At 55.4% G+C, this 22,369-nt stretch overlaps 1 protein-coding gene and 1 long non-coding RNA gene across 9 annotated transcripts; one reads left to right on the forward strand and one right to left on the reverse strand.

Moving 5' to 3' along the window:
- Positions 1-363: 363 nt before the first annotated feature.
- Positions 364-21,755, reverse strand: MLC1 (modulator of VRAC current 1). Of its 7 annotated transcripts, none has more exons than XM_031673658.2 (14): positions 21,169-21,755; positions 19,289-19,376; positions 18,406-18,474; positions 18,118-18,301; positions 16,651-16,740; positions 15,169-15,222; positions 14,913-15,014; positions 11,752-11,850; positions 11,314-11,385; positions 10,337-10,453; positions 7,423-7,479; positions 6,737-6,859; positions 2,930-3,082; positions 364-2,483 (listed from the first exon to the last, which is right to left on the reverse strand). In XM_031673658.2, the coding sequence occupies exons 1-14, from the start codon at positions 21,362-21,364 to the stop codon at positions 2,409-2,411; spliced, it is 1,479 nt and encodes a 492-aa protein (XP_031529518.2). In that variant the 5' UTR covers positions 21,365-21,755; the 3' UTR covers positions 364-2,408. The 7 variants fall into 7 exon arrangements, with proteins under 7 accessions (XP_031529518.2, XP_072829858.1, XP_015101906.2 ...); XM_072973755.1 differs by lacking the exons at positions 364-2,483; positions 2,930-3,082 and adding exons at positions 5,257-5,819; positions 6,358-6,549; XM_072973757.1 differs by lacking the exon at positions 19,289-19,376.
- Positions 1,389-8,072, forward strand: LOC140700326 (uncharacterized). Of its 2 annotated transcripts, none has more exons than XR_012078745.1 (2): positions 1,389-1,461; positions 6,087-8,072. It is a non-coding gene; the product is annotated as an uncharacterized lncRNA (long non-coding RNA). The 2 variants fall into 2 exon arrangements; XR_012078744.1 differs by lacking the exon at positions 1,389-1,461 and adding an exon at positions 2,595-5,033.
- Positions 21,756-22,369: the final 614 nt, after the last annotated feature.

A 22,369-nucleotide genomic window follows, 5' to 3' on the forward strand; every position in this document is an offset into this window, starting at 1 on the left:
TCCCCCACCAGTGCCTTCCTCGTGGTAACGTTCCAAAACCTAGATGTCATCTCTACTTGGTTTAAAAATCTTTATTTTGCATTTAACATCCCAAGATAACCAAAAGGGAGATTCTGCACCCACTTTGAAGCAGCGGGGAGGACTCAGTGAGGGATGGTGGCTGTTCCCCTAGGTAGGCACCGTTGACTCCTGCCCCTTTCCAGTCTCCACCAGACCCCACGCACAGACTGGCTCAGGGCAACTAAGTCATAACTAAATTAAAAGGTGGCCGTCACCCCAACGCCTTCCTGTGCTCTATCTCTCAGTTTCTTCCGAACCTGCACATGGAAATACGGGAGACTCAGAATTAAATATGCCACTGGGCACGTGTACATGTTAGCCTTTATTGCTCAGGTGGTATTAACTCTATCACACAAAAATGCAAACTGACAGAGACAGGATTATATACTTTTAAAACCCTATTTGTCTGGATTTTTCAAGCTCGCTCTGAAATAAGAAAGGGCAAGCCTGTGTGAAGCCCCCAGGCACCCAGTTTCAGCTCTAAGACTCAGACTTTCTGAATCCCCAGGGAAATATCCTTGTAGCTCCCATCCAGGCAGAGGCAGAGCCCCGGCCCTACCCCTGGAGCCACAGGAAAGGGAACTGGCCCCGGCTGGCTGCGGCAGGGTGGGGTCACTTGGGTGCAGGTGAGAGCCGCCTCGCTGCCCTGGGCTTGTTTGGGGACCTGACTGAGGCCTACGTCTGCCTGGCCCCTCACATGCTCTTACCGCCAGAGCTGCCGAGGACGCCGGGCTGAGGACCATGCTGCCAGGGCTGGCACCTCCACCTTCCAGGTGTCTCACCTGCATCCCCATTTGACTGAAAGTCATGACCCCACTTGTGAATACCATGAAGACACCTAGGCAGCCAGTCACCAGGGCTCAGAAGTGAGAAACCAGGGGCCACCCTCGAACCCCCCCACTGGGTCCACAGTTGGCTGGCCCCAGCCCGCCCTCGTCCCCTGGCGCTGTAGCCCGTTGATCGGAATGGCCCCAGGTGTGGCCAGGTGTTGCCACCAGCCCACAGAGGACTGATTAATGCCCCTCAACTTAGTAAAAAGCCAGCGTCAGCATCTCCAACACAGCTGCTCGCCTCCTTCCAGTGGGGAGAAAGACCCAGAACCACCATGATGTGTAGCCTTGCGAATGAGTGTGCAGGCCTGAAGACAGTTCCTGGACCGACCAGCATTCCCCTTTTAGGAGATGCTGCCAACTCCCTAGAGGTGCATTGGTGGCCGTGTCAACTGAGAGACGTGTGCAGTTCTTCCAGAAGATTCTGGGTGCATTCAGGGGACAAAGAGATGTCACAGCAACTGATTCTTGGCTGATTCTGATCGAAGCAAGTGTAATTCTCACACCCAAAGTGTCCCTGCAGTCTGGCAGGTGGTAGATGGAGGAGGCCCTGGCCGGGGCTAGCCCTCGGGTGAGTGAGTGCGGGCCAGGGTGAACTGCTGGTTAGGAGGAGGGGAGGGCCGCAGAATGCCCAGTGACACCCTGTGAGGATGCCAGGGGGGCTGTCTTGCGTTTTAAGCAGGGCCTGGCCTGAGGGAGCAGAGACAGCATGGCAGGAGGGAAGGAGGGGCTCAGCCTCGTCCCAACACAGAGGCCATCACGACACAGAGATGCGGCCAGTTCTCAGGGACGATGACCCCACCCCCAGAGAGCAGTGAGCTGCCACAGAGGACAGGGTCGGCCCTAGTGTGGCTGTTGATGGAGGGCTCAGGACGAATGCAGGCTCCAGGCAGGGTGCCCGGACGCGCACCAGTGCTACGGAACGGGGCCCTCCCAGAAAGACTGCATTTAAGTGTAATGGGAGGGCAGAAATGCAGCCATGTGGGTTTCACGCAGGGAAAGTGAGGGCCGTGGGGGCTGCCCTGTGGTTCTGCTGGCTCTTGAGACAGGACACAAGCACTCAGCTCGGCCACCTTGTCAAGGAGACGACGCCGGGCCGGCCGGGCTCCTAAGAGGAGGAGTGCCCAGTGGGTGAGACCCACACGGCTGCAGGCGGCAGGTGCGCACCAGACAGGGCAGGGGGGCTGCAGAGGTGCAGAGAAGCAGGCACGGCAGCGGGGGAATCGTGGTTGCCGAAATACCGCGCCGGGAGAGTCCAGCCGCAGCCTGGGCCCCGCCTTCACCACCGAACTGGAGCCACTGCCTCTGCGTTCAGACCACCTCGGGAGCGCTGAACTGACCCCCCCACAAGCACAAAATAGTCAGCATTCGCCTATATCAGAATTAAACTACTGTAAGAAATGAAAACTCCACCTTGCAGCCGGGCCTGCCCTACGAGAGGGGAGCAGCAGCTCCCCGGGGACCACCACCGGCGACGTGTGGGGCCGGGCCGGCCTGGGCCTCCTCGCCGGGCCGCGGTCACTGGGCCATCTGCACCACGACGGCTCTCCAGGCTTTCTCCTTGTCAAACTCCTTCAGGGGGCTTCTGGACACCTGGGACCAAGACAGCCAAGCGTTGCTTCTCCAGGGCGGCCCAGGTGGCAGGGGGCAGGAGGAGGCGCTGTTACTTTGAGAGCGTCTCTCGGCCCCTGAAGGACCCTCTGAGAGGAGAGACCAGTCCCCCTCTTCCTGGCAGAGCTGCGTCCCCCGGAGGGACTGAGGAGGGAAACCCCTGGATCTAACCCATTCGAGTGCCTGCAAGGCCCTCTCCCACGTTTGCAGGAGGGGAACAAAGCATTCGGCCTGTTGTTTGCTCAGAAACGGGTCTGTGTTTGCCTAAGTGACTTCAGAGATGTGTAACACATTTTACCCTTTCAAGCTTTTTCCGGAGTGCTTTTAAAAATACCATGTGACCCAACAGGTCTGGCAGGAAGTTGCTCTGCACGGGCCTGGGAGAGCTGCCCCACCAGCAGGGAGTCCCCGTCCCAGAGGCCACTCACCTCCCCCGCAGGGCGCTCCTGCTGGCCGGCCGGCGCTGGGTCCCAGGACGCGCCCACTTTGAAGCGCACGCACTGGAGGACGGTGCCCGTGTTGAGGCTGGCCTGCAGCAGCAGCTCCAGCAGGAGGAGCAGCAGGAGCACGTCATAGGACTGCTGCAGCGGAGACAGGCAGTGAGCAGCGCGGCGCCCGCCTCCCCGCTCCCCGCGCCCGGGCCTCCCTCCTGTGTTCTCTGCCGGCACCGACTTGAGCAGTGACAGCTGCGAGAGCCGAGGAACTCAGCTCCGCTTGAAGTCCTGTCCTGGGTTTAACGGAGGAGCACACAAATGACCCACAGGCAGCCAAGCCCGGTGACAGTGCCCCCGACAGCCACACGGGTCAACAGGGAGCCAACAGAACCACCCATGGTGGCGCCGAGGGTGCCCGAACAGGGCGACGTGACCAGTGACGGGGAAGCAGCCTGCTCTGGAGGGCCCTGAGCCGAGGAAAGAGAAGGGCGGGCTCCCGGGGCAGCAGGGACACAGGCACCAGCAGCAGCTCGGGCTCAGCCCAGGCTGGAGGCCAGAGGGTCCGGCACTGGTTGCTGGAGAGGAGGGTCTGAGTGCCCAGGACGGGAGAGCGAGGGGGGCACGTGCCCGCGGGGGCTCGTCACCGACACAGGGGAGGCCCAAGGAGGGACTGCAAAGACATCCCCAGAGCACTCGCCCCCTTCCCATGCTGCACGGATGTCCCCCCAGCCTCGGAAACGCAGAGCAACCAATGCTAACACAAAGAGGAACCCAGCATCCATACAATGTCACTGGTTGAAAAAAACCCAACACCTATCAGGTTGTGTACAATTAACCAGGAGTCCAGTTTTAAAAAAACACACAGCACTGTGTTTTCTAGAGCCAGCAGGTTGATTCTAAAATTCACACAGAAGAACAAGCAGCCCAGAAAGGCCGAGCATCAGCAAGGGGTCTCGGCGGCCAGCTGGTGCCGCCCGCCGCGAGCCCCCGAGTCGGACGGGGCGGCACAGACCAGAGCGCGGCAGCCGGCCAAGGCGGTGTCTCCGCGGAAAGACGGGCTTCTTAGTCAACAGTGTTTGAACCACAGAAGAGCTGTTCCAGCAAGGACCAGCTGGCCCCACCCCTCCCGCCGCGCTCCAGGCTAAACTCCAGCGGAAATGCAGGTACCAGCCTTTCTCGTTATGACAAAATCCAGAGGCAGTAAAGGAAAGTGCTGCTAAATCCAACCACGTAACAACAGAACTTCCACGGGTCAGAAATCACGAGAAGCGGGACGAAACGGCTGCCGCTGAGGTCGCGTCTGCGTCTCCTGTGTCAGATGGAGGACTGGCCTCCCTGTGTCACTCTCAAAGGCCGCTGGAAAGCGGGCAAAAGACATGGACAGTTTGCTGGAAAAGAAGTGCAGCACCATTGGGCATCGTGACAGGTCCCCACCGTCACTGGTGCTCAGAGAGATGCGCGTACAGCTGTCAGACACGCTGCCTCGGACCCGCGTTACAAAGCCCAGTGTGACAACCTCCCTGCCGTCGGGGAGAGGGACATAGGAGCCCCCCGGGGGGAATCTGCTGACACCTAACAAAACCAGAGGTGCATCTGCCCTCTGACCCAACGATCCCTCCCCAGCTCCTCGCCCTGACCACGTACCCACGGCTTGAAACCAAGTGCACACATCACGGCAGTCAGCTGGGAGCAGCCCCATCTCTGTCGCTGGTGACAGGCGGGGTGCACTGGGTCACGCGGGAGTACACACATGTAATTAAGGAGCCCAGAAGGACCCGATCCCTCTGGGGACTGAAGAAGCGCCAGGATAAATTAAGTTTAAAAGAGGAAAAAGGCAAAGTACAGAAATGTGATTAGACTGAGTGACCTGTTTTAGAAGGAAGGAAGGTTGCCTGTGGGAGGAGCAGGGAAGCCATGGTGGGACCACGACTCCTCTGAGTTTGCCTGTGGGCTGGTTTGACTTTTGAGCCATGTGAAAGTTTCGTATTTTCAAAAATACTATTAGCAGGGAAAAAAGCGTCAGAGCCTAAGACTGAATTCAGACAGAGACCATTCAAGTTGACTGCGCAGCAAACCAGCAGGGCCGCGCAATAAGAAGGTACTGTCCCTCTGGGCGGGAGGCAGAGCGGCCTCCCCTGCAGGTCCACTGCTGGTAGGACGCTGGTCTGGTGCTTTCGAATACTCGTGTGTTGTGAGAGAGAACTAAGCCATGACTATATTCAATGTCACCAGGAAACAAGATTTTTAGACTAAGAGAAAAATAATGGAAATATAAAATAACAGAGGTTAAGAAAAAAAAACGCTAGAATGTAAAATTTGATTATACGTTCAAGATCTTTAAATATACACGTATTTCTCAGCTCCACTGAAGAGCTTGGAAGTAGTGATACCCCAGCAGGAAAGGGTACAGGAGCCCTCCGATCTTGATTTCTATGTACAGCTCCCCTCCAAGCATGAGGGCACATCGGGGCAGGGACAGGACCAGCTGAGCCCGGGCCGTCTCAAGCATCCGACGGGAGAGGCTGACAGCATGGTGTCCAGGAGCACAGGTCAGGGTCACGTTGAGCATTGGGGAGTGATACAGCCAGCATTCTGTAGGCAGCGACAAGCTCTCGTCCTCCATAGGGCGTACGGGCAGGCACAGGTGAGAGCCCCGGCGTGACCTCGGGCCCAGCAGGGACCGGCCAGCAGTGCTGACCCACAGGTCAAAGGTGCTGGGGCTGATACTTGCAGCACTTCTTCCTGCCCGGGGTCGCCTGCCTCCCAGGAAGCACTGAGCCGCGGCGAACCGGGCTGGACAGCGACACCATGTGCTCCTGAGCTCACGCCCGCTGACACCACAGGAAACAGGCCCACAGACCATCTCCCAGACAACGGACCTGGACTGCAGACAGTCAGTGTCGGGGGGAGAGGGCGGGACTGTCCTGGTCCAAAGAGGCTGGAGTGCAAGGTGTGCCCCCGCTGCTCTGAGAACCTCAGCCCTGGGAGCGTCTTATTGGGACGGTTCAGGGAGACGCCGGGAGAGCACCCAGCGTTCTGGCTGTCTTAGGGGCACGTGGGACTGTGGGTGTGTGGGAGACGGCCCTTACGTTTGAAATGCCAGAGTATCTAAGGGTGAAGGGTCCCCTCAATGTCTGCTCCTCGCTTTCAGATGCTTCCAGAAAATGATGCCCGTGTGTGCGTCCCACCCCCCGTCAGCATAAACACGCACACAGACGCACGGACACGCAGGTCAACCACGGAGAACCTCGGTGTTTACCGCACTGACCCTTCAGCTTTTCTGTATGTTTGAAATTTCTCGTGGCAAACCTTTGGGAGCCAAGAGGATCTATGCTGGAAGTGATGCAGGGCGTGTGTGTGAGGACTGCCCTGGCCCCCGCCAAGCCCATGGGAGGACAGCGGCCCCGGGGGGAGGCTCTCACCAGTGGGGTCTGTCATGAAACTGGACGGATGGCTGATCTAAAACTCGAATGCACGCTGAGAGGACTGAGAAAATGCAAGACGCCGGCGGAGAGGGTGGCCGAGGGCACAGGGTGTTGGCGAGACTGGGCAGAGAGGCCCCAAGTGGAAGAAGAGAAGCCGACCGAGTGCTCAGGGCTGGAGCTGAGCTGAGCCTGCGGTCGGGGGACAGAACGGGCATCAGAGAACGGTGCACAGACGTCTCACTGTCCCCAGAGAGAAGGAAGTTAGCAGAACCTGCTCCACGCACACCAGGCCCGCGCAAAGCCAGCGTTGGACATGAGCCAGGGCTTAGCGGCGCTGCATCTCTACGGGCGGTTGAATGAGATAAAGGAGACGCACCTTGAAGGCCGGCGGGTAGTCCTGAAAGACCTCCAGGATTCTCGTCACGCTGAAGGACAGGTACCCGGAGGCCGCAAACAGCAGTGGGGACGCCAGGCTGCAGATGGCGGTCAGCACCTCCACCTGGAGGGAGGCAAGAGCAAGGTGTCGCTGCCGCTGCGCAGGCGGAGGGCGCGGCGGGAGGACCACGTGGGAGAACTGCTGAGTTGACGTGGGTCCAGTTCGGCGTGGGGGAGGCTACTGAAGTCTCTGCACTTGGTTTGCCTGTTAATCCCAAGTGCCCCGTGTGTCTCACGTGTGCTTTCTCAACTTATGCACAACTCTCCACTTTGTTGAAAAACAGCACTTATGAACGGACAGCCTCCTTCCGGGGGCCTCAGACCTGATCTCCTAAGACGCTGCCCCCATTGGAGGGCGATACTGGACCATGCCAGAGGCCACGCCGAGCCCCACCCTTTGCCCAGTCACAGGACTCATGCTTTCTGCTTATTTCCACAGACAGTCCTGCCCTGTGACAGCCACGGCCCGCCTCGAGCCTCCCTACCCAACCACCCTGCGGACGCCTCTCAGCAGCTCAGCCCCCACCCCACCCCCAGCCGGGGCCTGCAGCCTGGCTCCCTAGTGGAGCCTTGTCATGTGGCGGCAGCCGTGGAGCCAGGCAGTTCCCCGAACCCCGGTCCACCTACCAGACACCTGCTGGGACACTCTGCTGTCACATGACTGGCAATGGCGCTTGGAAAACACTAAGAGAATAGGAAAGAGGAAGACTTCAGAGATGACAGCCCAGGAAGTCGGATCCCAGACGTGTGCTCTTGCGTTCTGACTGGGGCCACCCTTGTCACCAGGAGAGGCCGGGCGGAGAGGGGCCAGGCCAGGCGGCTGCAGGGCTCCTGTGCTCCCTGCTCCCCAGCTCTGCAGAGAGGCTGCAGGACCATGCGGGGGATGCTGGGTGCCCTGGAACCCGCACACCTGCTCTCTGGGACCAGCCCCACATCTGCTGTGCGGGTCAACCCAGCATCGCACCGGGGAGACCACACAGACCCAACAGCCCCATCCGAGGCAGGGTCTGTGTTGGAACTGGCCCCAGGACGTCCGGTCACAACCGAGTTTGCTGCTGGCTCAGGAGCCAGTGGTCACGCTTCCTAGTTCCTTTTCCCATTTGCTGGTCTCCGTGCTGGGAAGACGTGGCATTTCTGGGGAGCGCCCAGCTGGCTGCAGGCAGGCTCGGGTGGGTGATTGGGCCAGGGGGCCCAGGAGACTGCAGACCCCCGTCCACCACGCTCTGACCCCTGGGTTCGGTGGGTCTTTGTATTCAGTAAACACCTTTTCCCACTTATTTTAAGGAGCGTGATTTTAGTCATACACGATTCCAGCAGAGGGAAGCTCAGGGGAGCATAGGTCTCCTCCGAGGTTGCTGAATGCTGGGCCCGCCTTCCTGCCACCCCCTCGCCCCCCACCCTGGGATCCAGGTGCCCAGCCCAGCACAGCCTGCTGAGCCCAGGACCCCAAGTGTTACCCATCCACACACATCCCCCACAAAGGCAGAGGAGTGTCCACACCCTGGGCAGCAGTGGACCCCTCCTCGTGGGACTGTCTCAGACCCCTGAACACACCAGGGGGCTCCTGCATTTGTTAGGGGCTTATAAGAAGATGAGTCAGACAGGTGGGCTCAGGGCAGTGAGAGCCTGGGCAGCAGGAGGAAGACCAAGGAGGATGCAGACCAAAGAAGGCGGCGAGAGCAGCCATGCAAAGGCCCTGGGGCGAGAGGGACAGTGGCGCCTGAGTGGGGCCAGGTGGGGGGTGTGGGCCTGGCGGGGGTGCTGGGGAGGCTGAGGTGTCAATGCAGGGGTCTCTCCTAGGCTGTTTTTCCAGCAGGCTTTCTGCCGAGCAGGAGTGAGAGCGGAGGAGGGGCCATGGATGGGACCAACCAGTTCAGAACCGCCTGCAGTGGCCCGAAAAGCCCAGGGGAGGGCAGCATCTGCTTTTCTGTCCAGTCCAGCCTAACCCTGGCCTGGCAGAAAACCTGGCCACGGGTCAGGGCAGTGCGTACACCACCCAGCCCAGGACAGGCCCCAGGGACAGGGTGTCAGGGACCCTCAGCCCTGGACCCCTGCCTGGCGCCCCTGGTCTATGCTGGAGGCCTCTCCCACTGCCATCTGCCCAGATGGGGGCACGTGGAGCTGGCTCAACACCCCCCTCCCCCGGAAACCCCACTCTGCGTCCTTTCCCCTCCCCCTGGGGGCTCCCTTGCCTGCTCCTAGCTCTTCCAGAGCTGTGGGGGAGGGAGTGGTGGGTGGATTTAGGGCCGGCCAGGAGGAGGGAACAGCGCTAGTTGGGTGTGGGGTGGGGACCAGGGGAGAGGAAGAGGCAGGAGGGCCTCAGGATGAGGACAGGTCTCAGGGAGAAAGTGCTGGAAACACTGAGGCTGCCAAGCACCTCTCCCTCTTGTCATGAACCTTCAGGAGGCCTTAGGCTCCATCCATCCTCACCAGCCGCCCCACAGGCCATGACTCCGGGACTTCCTCATCACAGAGGCCGGACGTGCAGACAGACAAGCCTCCCCAGGAGCAGCAGGCCTGTCGCTTGTCTGCAAGTCCCGCCTGTGCCCTGGCAGCAGCGGCCTGGGTGTGGCTCTCTCTCCCCGGGCCCTGTCTTAGGGGAGCCCCTCAAGCCAGCAAGTCTTGGGTCCCAGGGAGGCCACACAGGCACCACTGGGACGCTGAGCCCTGGGACCCAGTGGCCATCCAGCCCCAGCATCCGTCCCTCGGTCTCCAGGAGGCAGAGGTGAAGGTCAGCGTGAAGGCCACACCCTTGCGGCAGCTTCGGGCAAGGAGCAGGTGGCTGAGGATGCTCAGGGCCTGGCACTTGCAGGATCAACCCCAAACTCCAGGAGCCCAAAGCACAGGTGGGCGTCGGTTTGGGGGGCGTCTCGTGACACCGGGAAGTTCGGGAGTGAGGGGCACATGGCCACTGTCCCAAGCGTCTGTGGGGGCCCAGACCCCGCTGGGAGGCCCAGCCAAAAGGAGGCCGCAGTCTGGGGGCTGTGGCTCCACAGGCTGCGCTTCACTTAACAGGAAACAACATCAAAGTATGTAAGTAAGCTTGGAATTACTTATGAAATGACAAAAAGGGCTGTGTTGAAAACAGTGACCACGCAGTAAGCACTTCCTGAGCACTAGGTGTGATCTTAGCATTGACTATGGTAGCATTTGATGAGGAAAAAATATGTTACACTTTGTAAAATGTAGTATGAAACAACAATATGAAGGTCATATGCTATACAATTATTGTTTCAAGTGCTTTTCAGGAAAAATAATACAAAAAATATAAAATAACAACAGCAGCTAACACATCGCCCACTGAATTCTGGGTTCCCAGGTCCCTCCAGCCTGGGCCCCAAGGACCCCAGGCCAGCAGCCAGGGCAGGGGGTGTCCTGCTCTGACTGCCTGCGACCACCCCTTCTCCTCCAGCTGCTTCCTGCCCGGCCTGACTCCCGCAAAGCTGGGCTCAAGGGCCAACAGGATGCATAGCCCAGGGCGGTGGGGTGACTGTGCAGCCCGGCCAGCCTCGAGGACAAGGGCTGCCCAGGAGGTACTCACGGCCACTAGGATCCAAAAGAACGTCACAGAGAGGTGGGGGCCCGAGACGGCGTCGTCCAGGTTCAGAGCGATGACCCCTCCAAGGACGGCGGAGATGCCAGCGATCACCTCAATGACCTGGAGGCAGATCATCTGTGTCATGGGGTGGAGGGGCCGGCTCCGCGGGGTCCCTGAGAGCGAGGAGGGGAGGGAGGGGAGGGAGGGGCGGGTCCCTGAGAGCTCAGGGCGGAGGTGCTGGCACCCATGCTGAGATGTTGAGGATAATCTCCCAAGGAATACTGAGAATGCATATTTCCAACCCAAACTTGTAGGAAAAGGAAGGAAGAAGCTCCTGCCAGTTCAAGGAAAGTGGGAAAAGGCACAGAAAATAGGCAACAAAAAGATGGAGGAATAAATGTGACAGTGTCAGGAATCGCACTCTGGGTGAACGGGCCCGGGCCCGGAGAGACCGTGAGCAGAGCCCAGCGCGTGCAAACCGCCCACTCGGGAGGCTGGGAGGCCCCGGGTGGGGCGGGAAGGCACACTAGGAAGTATTGGCCGGAAGGTAACTGGCATCCTAAAACAGTGTAGGTTTCGTGGCAAAAGCCTCTACTGAAGAGAGTTGCCCGGAATGATGGAAAAACAAGGAAAGAGGAAGGAAGGCCGACTTCATTTGTGACTAAACCCAGGCCCCAAAACTGCGGGGAGAAAAGCTGCAGAGGGACCCAGAGAGACCGCAGTTCTGACGGCTCAGTAACAGGACGCGTAGACTGAGCTGTTTGAAAAAGGCACAAAAGACTTAGAACACAACTAACAAGAGAGGGTGGCCATAGAACCTATCCTTCAAACCAGGACGCTTTGAGAGTAAAGGGGATGTCCCGTCCACCAGGACAGTGCGAGTCAGCATGGACGCGCCTGCACCATGTTTATGTACCATGTACCGTCCAGCACCCCCCCCCCCATGAAGTGAAACAAGGAGAAAGAAAAGCTCCTCTTACTGAATAGGATTTCAGGACCCGAGCAGGAAATGTCACTTCATACAGAGGGTTGGCACTCTCAGAGACGGAACCCTAAAAAGAAACAAGACCTCATCACAGGGGCGGCCATCTGTCCATCCAGCCCCTGGCACAGTGGGCCGTGCCCAGGCTGTCACTCAGGTGGAAGTCACTGCCGGTTCTTCAGGTTTGAGAGCAAAAGCTCAAGTGCAGACTTTCTCTTTGCATATGACTTGGGTTCCACTGCTGGAATCCTAGTCAACAAGGCGATGCTGTCAGCGGACTTGGTCTCTGCCTGTGACACTTGGGGATCAAACGAGGTGGTGCTGCATCCTGGTCCTCGCTCCCCCCACACCAGGCCTCTGACCTGCCTGCGGGGGGAGCATGACCCCTGGCTCTGCAGCCAGGTCAGTGGAGCAGCCGGCCACAGGCTGGACCCACCTTTCGCTTGCCATGCGCCTCGCTAGACCGCGCGGAGATGATCACCGTGGCCGCCATGAACAGCTCCAGCAGCAGCAGCAGAATCAGGTTGAAATTGATCTGCCAAAGGAGGACACGTCCGTCTGTGAAACCAGCCTGTATCCCGCCAACGCCGACCACCCCGCAGACAGGCCGAGGTGCCTGCTACAAGTCTGGGCAGCTCTTCCTGTCCAAAGCCAGTCGCTAGGCAGGCACACCACCTCTGACTTTCGTGTGTCTCTGTGTTTGTTGGTGTTTGTTTTTAAAGTGACAAATTCATAGCAAACCAACACTGGAAGACGACGTTTTAACTTGGTGAAGGTCACACATCAAAACCGCAATGAAACTGTAGATACGACCCATTTAAAATCAGAATCAGACAGAGAGGCCCACGGTACTAAAAGTCCTGGACAGAGCTATTAAGAAAAAGGAGAAAGAGCGTAAGACTGAACGGGACCATCTAAACTGTCATTAATTACAGACAATACGGTGACCTGCGCAGAAAAACCAGCATAACCCACAGGAAAGTTTCGGCAAAGTTTCAGGGCACAAAGTCCACTTACAAAAAGTCCATTTTAAAAAACTGGTACAGTTTGAATAAGGTCTGTACCCAAGTTAACACTTGCCAATGTCACGTTCCTGATTTGCCAAAGTAAGATGCTGTCATTGGGGGGAGCTGGATGAGGGGTACCCAGAAATGCTCTGGACTATTTGTGCTAATTCTTCTTAGTCTTTAAATATTACAAAATAAAGAAAAAATTAAAACTGATAGCCTCTCTCTGCACCAGCAAGAATCCATCTGAAAATATAACTTAAAAAAATAAAACACCATTTGCACCAGCAACAAAATCTGTGACTCCTCTAGGAATTACCTAACCAAGAATTCACAGAGCATTCGATGCCAACAGAGGACCGAGGAGATGGGGTGAGTAAGTGGGGAGGCCGTCTACGTGTTGGTGACAACATAACAATGATGTCCATCCTCACAAAATTATTCTATGAAACTCCGAGTGACCAGAACAGAATCCCTGCTGTATTTTTTGAGGCGCCCAGTAAACTTATTCTGAAACATGTCTGAAGTAGGAGAGGTCACCTTTGAAGCAGGAAGGCAGTTGGAGTTAGGAAGCTTCGGTAAGAAGCCTGGTGTCACATGGGCAGCGAGCAGCTCGTGGGGGAATCTGACACAGGGTGTGAAAGCCAGTCCTCAGCCCGAGGGCAGGAGTGGGCAGGGGTGCGAACGGCCCACGAGAGGGGGAAGCCCAGGAGGGTGAGAGCCCATGAAGGCCTCAAGTTCAGCTCTGCAGGGCCTCCTGTGTCACCACGTGTGACGCTGTGCTTGGATGCCAGGGGTGCCGACCTGTGGTCCCAAGTCCTTCCGCGTGTCTGGGTGTCAGGGTTGCGAGGCCTCCCCGCAGCCTGGCTCCAGCCCCGGGGGAGGAGCCTGAGGGCCAGGTTAGCGGCAGGCGCTGGCGCGGTGGCCTCTGTCCGGGGTGCGGCAGGGAGGGCCGGTGAGGGACACCGTGGGCCCACGGGCCACGCTGCAGAAGGCTGGGCAGCGTCCTTCACCACTTCCTCGTCATACTGTGTGTCGGGGCGCTCTTCTGAGTAACGAGTGCTGTGGTCTTTGTTTGGGTTCGGGGCTTCCCCGGCGAGGAACACACCACCTGGTCGTACGCATGCGTGTTTCTCCAGGGTTTGTGCTGTGAGGTTTCCAGTGTGTGTGCTTCTTCGGAAGGGCCTGCAAATTCCAGACTGTTTTCCAAAGAGCCAGCAGCAGGTACAGAGTGGCCAGAATGAGGGAAGCGCCGGGGCTTCTGCCCATCTGATACTGGAAACAGCATCTCCTTGTGGTTTTAATTTCCCTCCCGCTGGCGCTGTGGTCTCCTCCCCAGCGAGTGCTCTGCGTGGACTCCTGTTGCCCTCAACCTTCCCCCAGGTTCTGTGGCCAGAGCTCCTCACCTCCCCTGGGACTGGCCACCGTCCCAAGGGAACTGGTCCCCGTCCTTACACCGTGTGCCCCTCGTGTCTGGGCTCTGGCGTTCCGGGCTGGATCTGCGTGGCAGGCGGGTGGGCAGAGGCCCAGAACCAGGGTCCCGTTCAGCACACGTGAGACTCCTCAGGCTGACCTGGTCTGGGCACGGCTCTCCCGTCCCGGCTGAGTGGTGAGGCTGAGTCCCCACCTGCTCTCCGGTGCGGCTCCGTCCCCGGCCCTGGGTCTACCTAGACCTGCGGGGCCTGGCCTGCAGGCGCCCTGACCCTGGACACCCTGGACATGCACCACCACCTCCACTCAGGGTCTCTTTGGGAAAGAAGCCTCGCAGTTCTCAGTGAGGCTTTATGCTTTTCTACAAAACAGGCTCCAGACCTTTGGTGACACCTGTTCCCAGGAACTCCGTATTTATTTCTGTAAGATGATTTCTGTGTTTTAATAACATTTTCAAAACTTTCTGTTTCCGGCACAAACAATTATTTCACATTGATGTTCACATACAGCCACCTTGCTACGTGTGCTGAATAATCCGAATGTCAAGGAAGCAGCACGTGGTCTCTCCTGCACATGATGGTGGCACAGGTGTTCCCTTCAGGCCTACCTGTCTGTCCCTAACGCCTGGCTGAGACATCCCAGGGCCACCCCACCCTTTCCCGATCTTAAAGAAAATGTGTTCACTATTGCACACAGAACAGAGGCAGTTCTGATCAGTCCCATTTCTCTATGAGATTCTTCTCTGTTGCATCGTAATTTAAATGACAAGACTTTCCCATTTTTCTTAGCAGAACATAAAGCAACAGCGCGACTTAAGACTTACAAAGGCAGCATCACAGATCTGATGAAGTAGGTTATTGTGTTACCATTAATGTTTAAGAATTGCGGTGAAAGGGATTCAGAATCTGAAAATCGTCCACTAGAATCAGTGAGAGTTAAAGATAATTCTTCTCTTCAGAAGCTTAAACAAAAGCCTCAAAACTGGTCAATCTCAAGAGCGACGATACACATTTCCTGTGTGCATCCCATCACTGACGTTTTCTACCCAACAGATCGAGCTCTCGGACACCAGCTCCGGCCCCACAGGGCTCGGCACCTGTGTCTGTCAGAGGAAACAGGAAGCATTGGGACCCACGTGGCTTCGAGACCAGAGACTCACGTCTACTGCAGACGGGTTCAGGACCAGTTTGCATCCAAACCAGATCAAACAAGTAGTGGTAATAGCAAACGTGGAAACAAACAGTATCTGAAAGTTTGGAATCTGAAAAACAAGACAGGAGGGTTTTCCTGCTCAATCCCGTTCCTGGTCATTAATCGACAACCCCAGGGACGGGACGTGGCTCCCAGCCTCCCAGCCCCGCCCCTGTCAGGTCTCTGGCACTGCCTGGGCAATGGGGGCAGGAGGTTGGACTCACCACATTGACATTTCTCCCTGAGACGGCAAAGCTCACAATGGCCGAGGGGACACACTGAAAAGAGAGCAGGTTGAGGTGGTGTGCCCACTGTCACTCTGTGCCCTGAAATCCCAATGGCCCGAGACCTGTCACCTGCCACCAGGTGCAGGGGTTCTGCTCCACCCTGAAGGGTCTCAAGCCTTTCAAAATACATATTCTGCAAATAGTTTCATTTGTTCTGATGAGATGAAGAGATGTCCAGCGATGAAGCCTGTCCCAGCCGGACATGCTTGGAGGTCGGATGTGGCTTCCTGCTGCCCGAGACCCAGTGCGTCTGAGTCAGAATTGCCCAGGAAGGTGAAACACCCCCGGAGCCCCTCGCCTCCACCACCCCACCCTGGAGTGGAGGGTGAGGAAGAGGACGAGCCTGGGGGGCTGGGCACTGGGGAGTGGATGGGGGAGCTGGGCCACCGAGGGCTGCAGGGGAGCCTGGGGGACCACGTGAAACATCTCCCTAGCCCGTCACCCCTGAGGGTGAAGGATACACTGAAGATTTTTCTGGGACATTGGCCTGACTCAGAGGTCACTGTGACCCCCCAACCAGGGCTGCCTCAGCGGTGAGGACAATGGGCCACCTAGAACGTTCCAGAGAGAACAGCAGGGAGTGAGTCAAATTCTTCCCAAGAGTTTCTGTCTAAGAGAGCAGAGGCTGGACAACAGGGGTGGGGCACAGGGTAAGGGAAGGTGTCTGTGTTGTATCTTCACATATTTGGGGGTGCTGACAGCTGGAGCAGGAGTCGGGGGCGAGAGGGCCCCCCCACAGGACCCCAGGGCATATGCCCTGTGCTCAAGCTGGCCGGGGTCCAAGGTGGTCTCTCTATGAGGACCAGTGGCCCCCCAGGCCCCGGCACAAGCTTTGGGGAGGGGTGGGGGTGCAGCCACAAACCACGCAGGGCGGGTTCCCTGCCAGCCCATGGACAGCTGGGAGCAGCACGCAGCTGCAAGTTGGAAATCCAAGTGCCCTTTCTTGCCCTGGAGTCTGTGGAGCAGGACTCAGACTTGCTTCACTGATCATTTTCAAACATGAATGCTATTTGAAGCCAATGTATATGAAGAGACTTTTAGGGGAAAGGGGTGGGGAGGGATAAATTAGGAGTTTGGGATTAACAGATACACACCACTGTCTATAAAATACATAAACAACAAGGACCTACTGTAGCACGCAGGGAACTATATTCAATATCTTGTAATAACATATAATGGAAAAAAATCTGAAAAGAAAAGAATTATATATGTATGTGTAAATATAACTGAATCGCTTTGCTGTACACCTGAAACTAATATTGTAAATCAACTACAATTCAGTAAAATATAAAATTAAAATAATGAAAGCATATGAAGAGATTTTTGAATGAGGAGCGAGTAACAGCAACAGGTAAATCTCAGTGCAAAAACCTCAGACTCAGAGCTGCAGACTTTGGTGCTAACAGGAGCATTACTCACCGAACCCGCAGCACAACGCAGGTAGTCCATCTCAGAAGGAAACACATTTCCCAGGTAGAGTGAAAACCCTGAGGTCACGAGCAGGCAGCTCTGTGAAATGGCAGCACAAATTCAGGTGATGACACAGTGGGGTGTGAAGAACAGATGGTTGAACAACTAGCCTTCTGACTATAACTTACCTGTACAACACCGGCCTCCACACCTGGATCCCACCGGACCTGACTCCTCCCTGAAGGACTGCAGTAGCCCACCCTCCCCCAGGGCCAGACGATGGGCCGCAACACTTATCTGGGGGAGGAAGACTGTCAAAATTTAAAGCAAGAAATGGTACCTCTCCCCAGAAAATGCCTTCACCCCAATGTGTACAATTTCAGGGGCCCAGGTCCAGGCACAGAGCCAAGCACACAACCCCATCCTGCTCCAGGCCCAGGGTGAGGCCGTGGGGTGGAGGTCAGCAGTAAAAGGTCACTCAGACCCAGGGTCTGGGCAGGGGGTTGTGCTCACCCCAGACAGTGGGAGCGCTGGGGCCTGAGGGCCTGGTAGGCAGAAGAGACCTGGGCACACACCCAAATGAGGAGGGGATATGGGACCAGGTGTTGTGGCTGCAGGCCGCTGGGCCGCTGCACAGAGTCCAGGACCCCAGGAGTGAGAGGAGGCTGACCAGCCACCCACCACCCACCGCAGGGCCTGGAGGGAGGAGCATCCTCTGCGAGCCACGTGGTGGAGGCTCCAGTCTCTGTGGGACGGGGTCACGGCTTGGGGGAATGGGAGGGCAGGACCACTGGGGGTGCTTCAGGGCTGGTCTGTGCAGCCTGAGGTGGGGGGAGGGACAAGGTCCTGGCCTGGATCCTGGATCTTGGGCGAGCCCTGTGGTCCTGGCCACAGAGAGGCAGGTCCAGCGGCCAGCCCAGGCAGCCGCGCCCACTCAGGCCAAGGTGTCTGCATGCCTATCCAAGCACGTCAGAAGGAAAATGTCCCAGGATGCTAGGCCAGGTCCCCTCAGGCCTGCCCCCCAGCTCTCTGCTGGCCCCATCCCTCTGGCCCCTTGGCCTTCTCCTGCCCCAGGGCCCTGCCCTCCTGCCTCAGAACACTGTCCCACTATTCAGTCTGCAAGAGGCCTGTCCTGAGAGCACAGCAGCCCCTCCCCATCTTTGCAGACCCCCAGGAATCGAGAGTCGTAGAGGCCACCCTGGCACAACACAGGATCCCGCAGACTGTCAGCATGGGCCTGGGCTGTTCCAGGCCCCCTGGGACACAGAGCAGCCACAGCCAGAGGCCAGCAGGGCCGGCATGAATAGATGCTCATGAACTGAGGAAAAGAACTCAAAGAACTCAAGCAAGTAAGTGCACCTGTGCCCCTGAGGCTCTCCAGAAGCAGGAGTAACCCAGGCTACCTGAGAAGGACACCCAGGCAGGGGACACCCTTGGGGGATGATGCTTCCATGGTCCTAGCACAGAGCTACTCACCCCCATCAGCACGGAGAAGACCCAGGTCTTGTGGCTGAAGCACAGGGGGAGCCGCGTTGCCAGCTGAAGTTCCCTGGGCCTGGCGTCTGGGGTGCAGCTCCCCATGTCTGGCCTTCCACGCTCCAGGGTGGGCGTCCGGTCATAGCCCAGCTCCTCCCTGCACTGCGCCTCCCGGGACATGGCGCTTGGGGTGCAAACACTGACGTTAGCAGCCCCAGCTCCGCAGTACTTACATGTCCACTTAATTGTTATAAAATTGTACTGGGAAGAACAAATCTGACTCCTTACTGGATCTGCTTCTTTGGCTCTAACCCTGGGCTCTGTTTCCCGTGCTGAGTCTTGCTGGTTCTGCACCTTCTGTAAAAGAATGTTGCCTACAGCCTAAAATACACAGGCGAGCCCATTCTCAAGGCTCTGACCTTTAAGGGTGTAACGCTTTCCCATTCATACAGAGATTTTAAAAGATTGAATAGAAAATAACATTTGTGCTGTTGGAGGGTTACAGGACACTGTGACCTGACCTAGGTGGACGGCTGCAAGAACAAAAGATTCAGGCACCAAGAAGTTTGCAACAACCAAGCACACCCCCACCCCCTGTTTAGTATAAAAGGAGCCTGAATTCTGACTTGGGGAAGATGGTTCTCCAGGACCTGAGTACCCCATCCTTTCCATCTGCCAGCTTTCCAGATAAAGTCATTATTCCTTGCCCCAACACCTGGTCTCCTGATTCACTGGCCTGTCATGCAGTGAGCAGAACAAGTTTGGACTTGATGACAAAATGACAAATTTTACTTCTGATCACTCTGAAAAAATCTCCCAAATAAGTTGTTTTCAATAAATACTTGTTTTTAAGGTGCTTTCAATAAAAGAAATATCATTTATATTGAAGTACTGTGAATCTGCAGAAGAAAATAAGCACTTGATTCCACAAGTGAATAAAATCACTTTTCCAGGAAAACAAACTGGTACAATCTGGATTCAGGGCAGGATTTTACGCTTTAAAAGTGCCTCACTGGTCCAGTCCCCTGTACATTTCAACTTTCACTTCCCTTAGCTGCTTTAATTACGAGTCCCGTGATGTGCTGTTTACTCCAAGCATGTTAAATCTCTCAGGGTGGTAAGAAGAGATCGCAGACATGCACCACATAAGGGTCCACATCTGTACACTTACCTCTGCGGTGGTTCAGGCATTAGGAGCGCTAGTCTCTGGGTGAGGGTTCCCCTTACCAAGTCATCCTGCCTTGGGCTTCCAGCAAGAACTATTCACAGACAAACAAAAGCCCAGCAGAACTGCACTTAAGCCAGAGGAGGAGCACCGCTCCCTGAATTTCAATGAGGAGCTGAAGCGAGGGGTCCTGGAAAGTTCTTCAGTGGTTGTGTAACTGCTGGCTCTGAGCTCTGCTCCATCCAGTGTTAACTCCACGAGGAGCAGAGGGACATCCCTGGGTCCACTTGTGGCAAATAGGTTGCAGGTGCCGAGGTAGGCAGCCCAGAAGAAAAGTGTACCTAAGAGTAGAATTCTACCAAGCACAGGATCCTGGCAGGCCAGAGGGCCAGGTGCTTAACTGTTTCAGAAACAAGTACATTTTTATCCAAAGCCGTCTTACACATCCTTTCAGGCAGCCATTTCCCAGCCCCCGTGGTCCTGTGAGGAGGACGTCCTGCACAAGGTGACACACACATTTGTGCTCAACTTGGCCAGCCTGGCCCTCCAGCTGCTTGGAATTCTGAACCCCGGCCCCGTGGGCAGCTCCAGGTCCTGCTGTGCCCTTTACTCCCGCTCACCAAGCAGAGAGAAGGGCAGGCACGTACTTCGCCCAGAGACGCTGGCGCCCCACAGTTACAGCAACAGGCTTTGTGCTCAGGGAAACCGTAATGTGGCTCAAACCAGAGCATTCTAAAAAACCGCTCCTCAAACCACAAGCCCACACAGAGCCTGAGCAAAGGCTTGGGTTTTAAATCATGGGAAACTCTGTCATCTTGGTTTTTCAACCAAACAAGAAGGATTAGAATTACTTTTCACAAACTTTGAAGTTAAGAACAAATTTTGAACAGATTGGAAAACCTCGCAAACTTCTTGACTATCTTTTAAAGCAATAAATGGAACCAGCAGGAATTGTGTGACCAACTGAACCCTTTGCTTCCCTTTTTGTTTGAAGAAAAGTGTTTAGCAGATTTCATCATTTCTGTGCCTTTCCAAAGTTTTCTCTACTAAGAAACACCAAAAAGCTGCCTTGAACCAGAGACTGTGAGACAAATGCGTCAAGTCCCCACAGTCACGAAGCAACCCGGAGAGGAACTTCCTTGTTTCTGCTGGCAATGCCACTTCCTAGAGCAAGCCCCGTTCTCTCAGACATGCCTGTCCTCCCCCTTCTGCCTGCTGAGGTCCTGCTCATGTTTCAACGTTTACACCGTCATTCAGTGAATATTTTCAGAGTGAACAGAGCAGGCCTCAGTCCTGCCCTCGCAGGTCCACGTTCTAATGAGGGGACAGGCGCACACAAGGTAAATAAATGGGTGTGTTCTATGGTGGTGCACTTGACTTTCTCTGTGATGGTAGATAAGCTGGGGGAGGGTATCGGGGTGCTGTTTGGGGCAGTCAGAGCTGGCCTCACCTTCACCAGGAAGGAGGCAAGGAGGGGAGGGGACCAGAGAGCTGGAGCAGTAGGTGCAAAGGCCCTGAGGTGGCAAGACTGGAGGGTGGTAGACACAGGGATCATGTGTGGTAACATGTAGGTGAGGCATCCAGGTCCAAGGCACCTGCGGATTTGGAGACAACCTTGGCTTTGACACTGAGATGGACCTGCTGGAAAGTTCTGGGCAGAGAAGCATCCAGCCACTGGGTGGAGAACAGGATGTGGGGCAGCTGGTGAGAGCTGGTGCTGGCCGGGATAGAGGTAGAGCAGTGGAAATGGTGACAAGTGACCAGATTCTGGGCAGATTTTGAAAATCCAACCTGATCTGTAACGTGAGTGGTGTGAGGCGAGAGGAGCAGGAGTTCATGACACCAAAAGTTTCTCAGTCTGAGCGGTGCAGGTGGAGCTACCTCACCTGGGATAGAGAAAACTGGGGTCAGTAGTTTCATTTTGATGAGGCTAAGGAGTTTGTTGGATGTCCAGGTGGATCTGCTGATAAGTTGAGTTGAAGAGTCCAGAATCCAGGGGAGAGGTTCAGGCTGGCAGATGTGAGGGGCAGCCCTGTGAAGTGGAAACTCCCAGCGCACATCACCCTTGCTCTGGTTGCACATTCTTGTTCTAAGGATGTCTCTCCCCGTGTAACAGAAAAATCTGGAAAATCCCCCAAATATTTAGAAATTAAACAATATACTGCTAAAATAGGCCCTTGGGTCAGAGAAGAAGTCACAAAGGAAATTTGAAATTGAATGAAAATACAATACGTCTAATTCTGTGTGATACAGCTGAATCAGAGCTTAGAGAAATGAGTAGTTTTAAATGCTTATATTAAAAATGAAGAAAGGGGAGGAGGGTATGGCTCAGCAGTAGAGTGCATGCTTAGTAGGCACAAGGTCCTAGGTTCAATCCCCAGCACTTCTATTATAAATAAATGAATACACAAATAAACCTAATTTCCTCCGCCCTTAGAAAACAAAATATTAAAAAATAAAATTCTAAAATTCATTATCTAATCTTCACCTTAAAAAGTGAGAAAAGGATAAATCAAACTAAAAAAGAGGAGGAAGAGGAAGAAGAAGACAGGAAATAGTAGAGAAAAATCAATGAGACCAAAAGGGTTTTTTTTAAAGATAAATAAAATTGACAAACGTGTGGCTAGACTGATGAAGGCAAACAAGAGGAAATATATAAACTACTAACATCAGGAATGAAAGACAGTTCATCACTATGAATCATACAGACATTAAAAGGATGTAAGGAAAGATGAACAGATTTATGACAATAATTTGACACCTGGATGAAGGGAAAAATCTCTTAAAAGATGAAATTACCAAAGCTTACATAATATTGCTCAATATTGGCAACTTATTAAAGCCCTTTATCTAATGCAAAAGTTGAATTTGTTTAAGTAGATATACAACGTATATTTGATAGGCCACAAGACAGGCTGTTCTCATTAGCATAAAGTTCAAGCCAAATCATGTATAAGCCAGAAGCACTCTCCCATATACCAACGTGTGAAGATTTCTCCACCGCTCCGAGTAAAGATGCCACCCTTGACGAAACATTACTAAGCTGAATCAGTAAGCAAAAAGGATGAAAACCATGACCAAGGAAAG

This window comes from Vicugna pacos, chromosome 12 (assembly GCF_048564905.1).
Source record: "Vicugna pacos chromosome 12, VicPac4, whole genome shotgun sequence".
In the NCBI taxonomy this organism is placed as follows: domain Eukaryota; kingdom Metazoa; phylum Chordata; class Mammalia; order Artiodactyla; family Camelidae; genus Vicugna; species Vicugna pacos.

Excerpts from the sequence above, each read along its gene's own strand:
- MLC1 (XM_031673658.2), bottom strand. The coding sequence starts at position 21,364 with ATGTGCAACCAGAGCAAGGGTGATGTGCGCTGGGAGTTTCCACTTCAC. Across the intron at positions 11,851-14,912 it reads TGAACCCGTCTGCAGTAGAC|ATCAATTTCAACCTGATTCT; the intron begins GTGAGTCTCTGG and ends CTCCTTTGGCAG. Across the intron at positions 11,386-11,751 it reads AGGCGCATGGCAAGCGAAAG|GGTTCCGTCTCTGAGAGTGC; the intron begins GTGGGTCCAGCC and ends GTTTCTTTTTAG.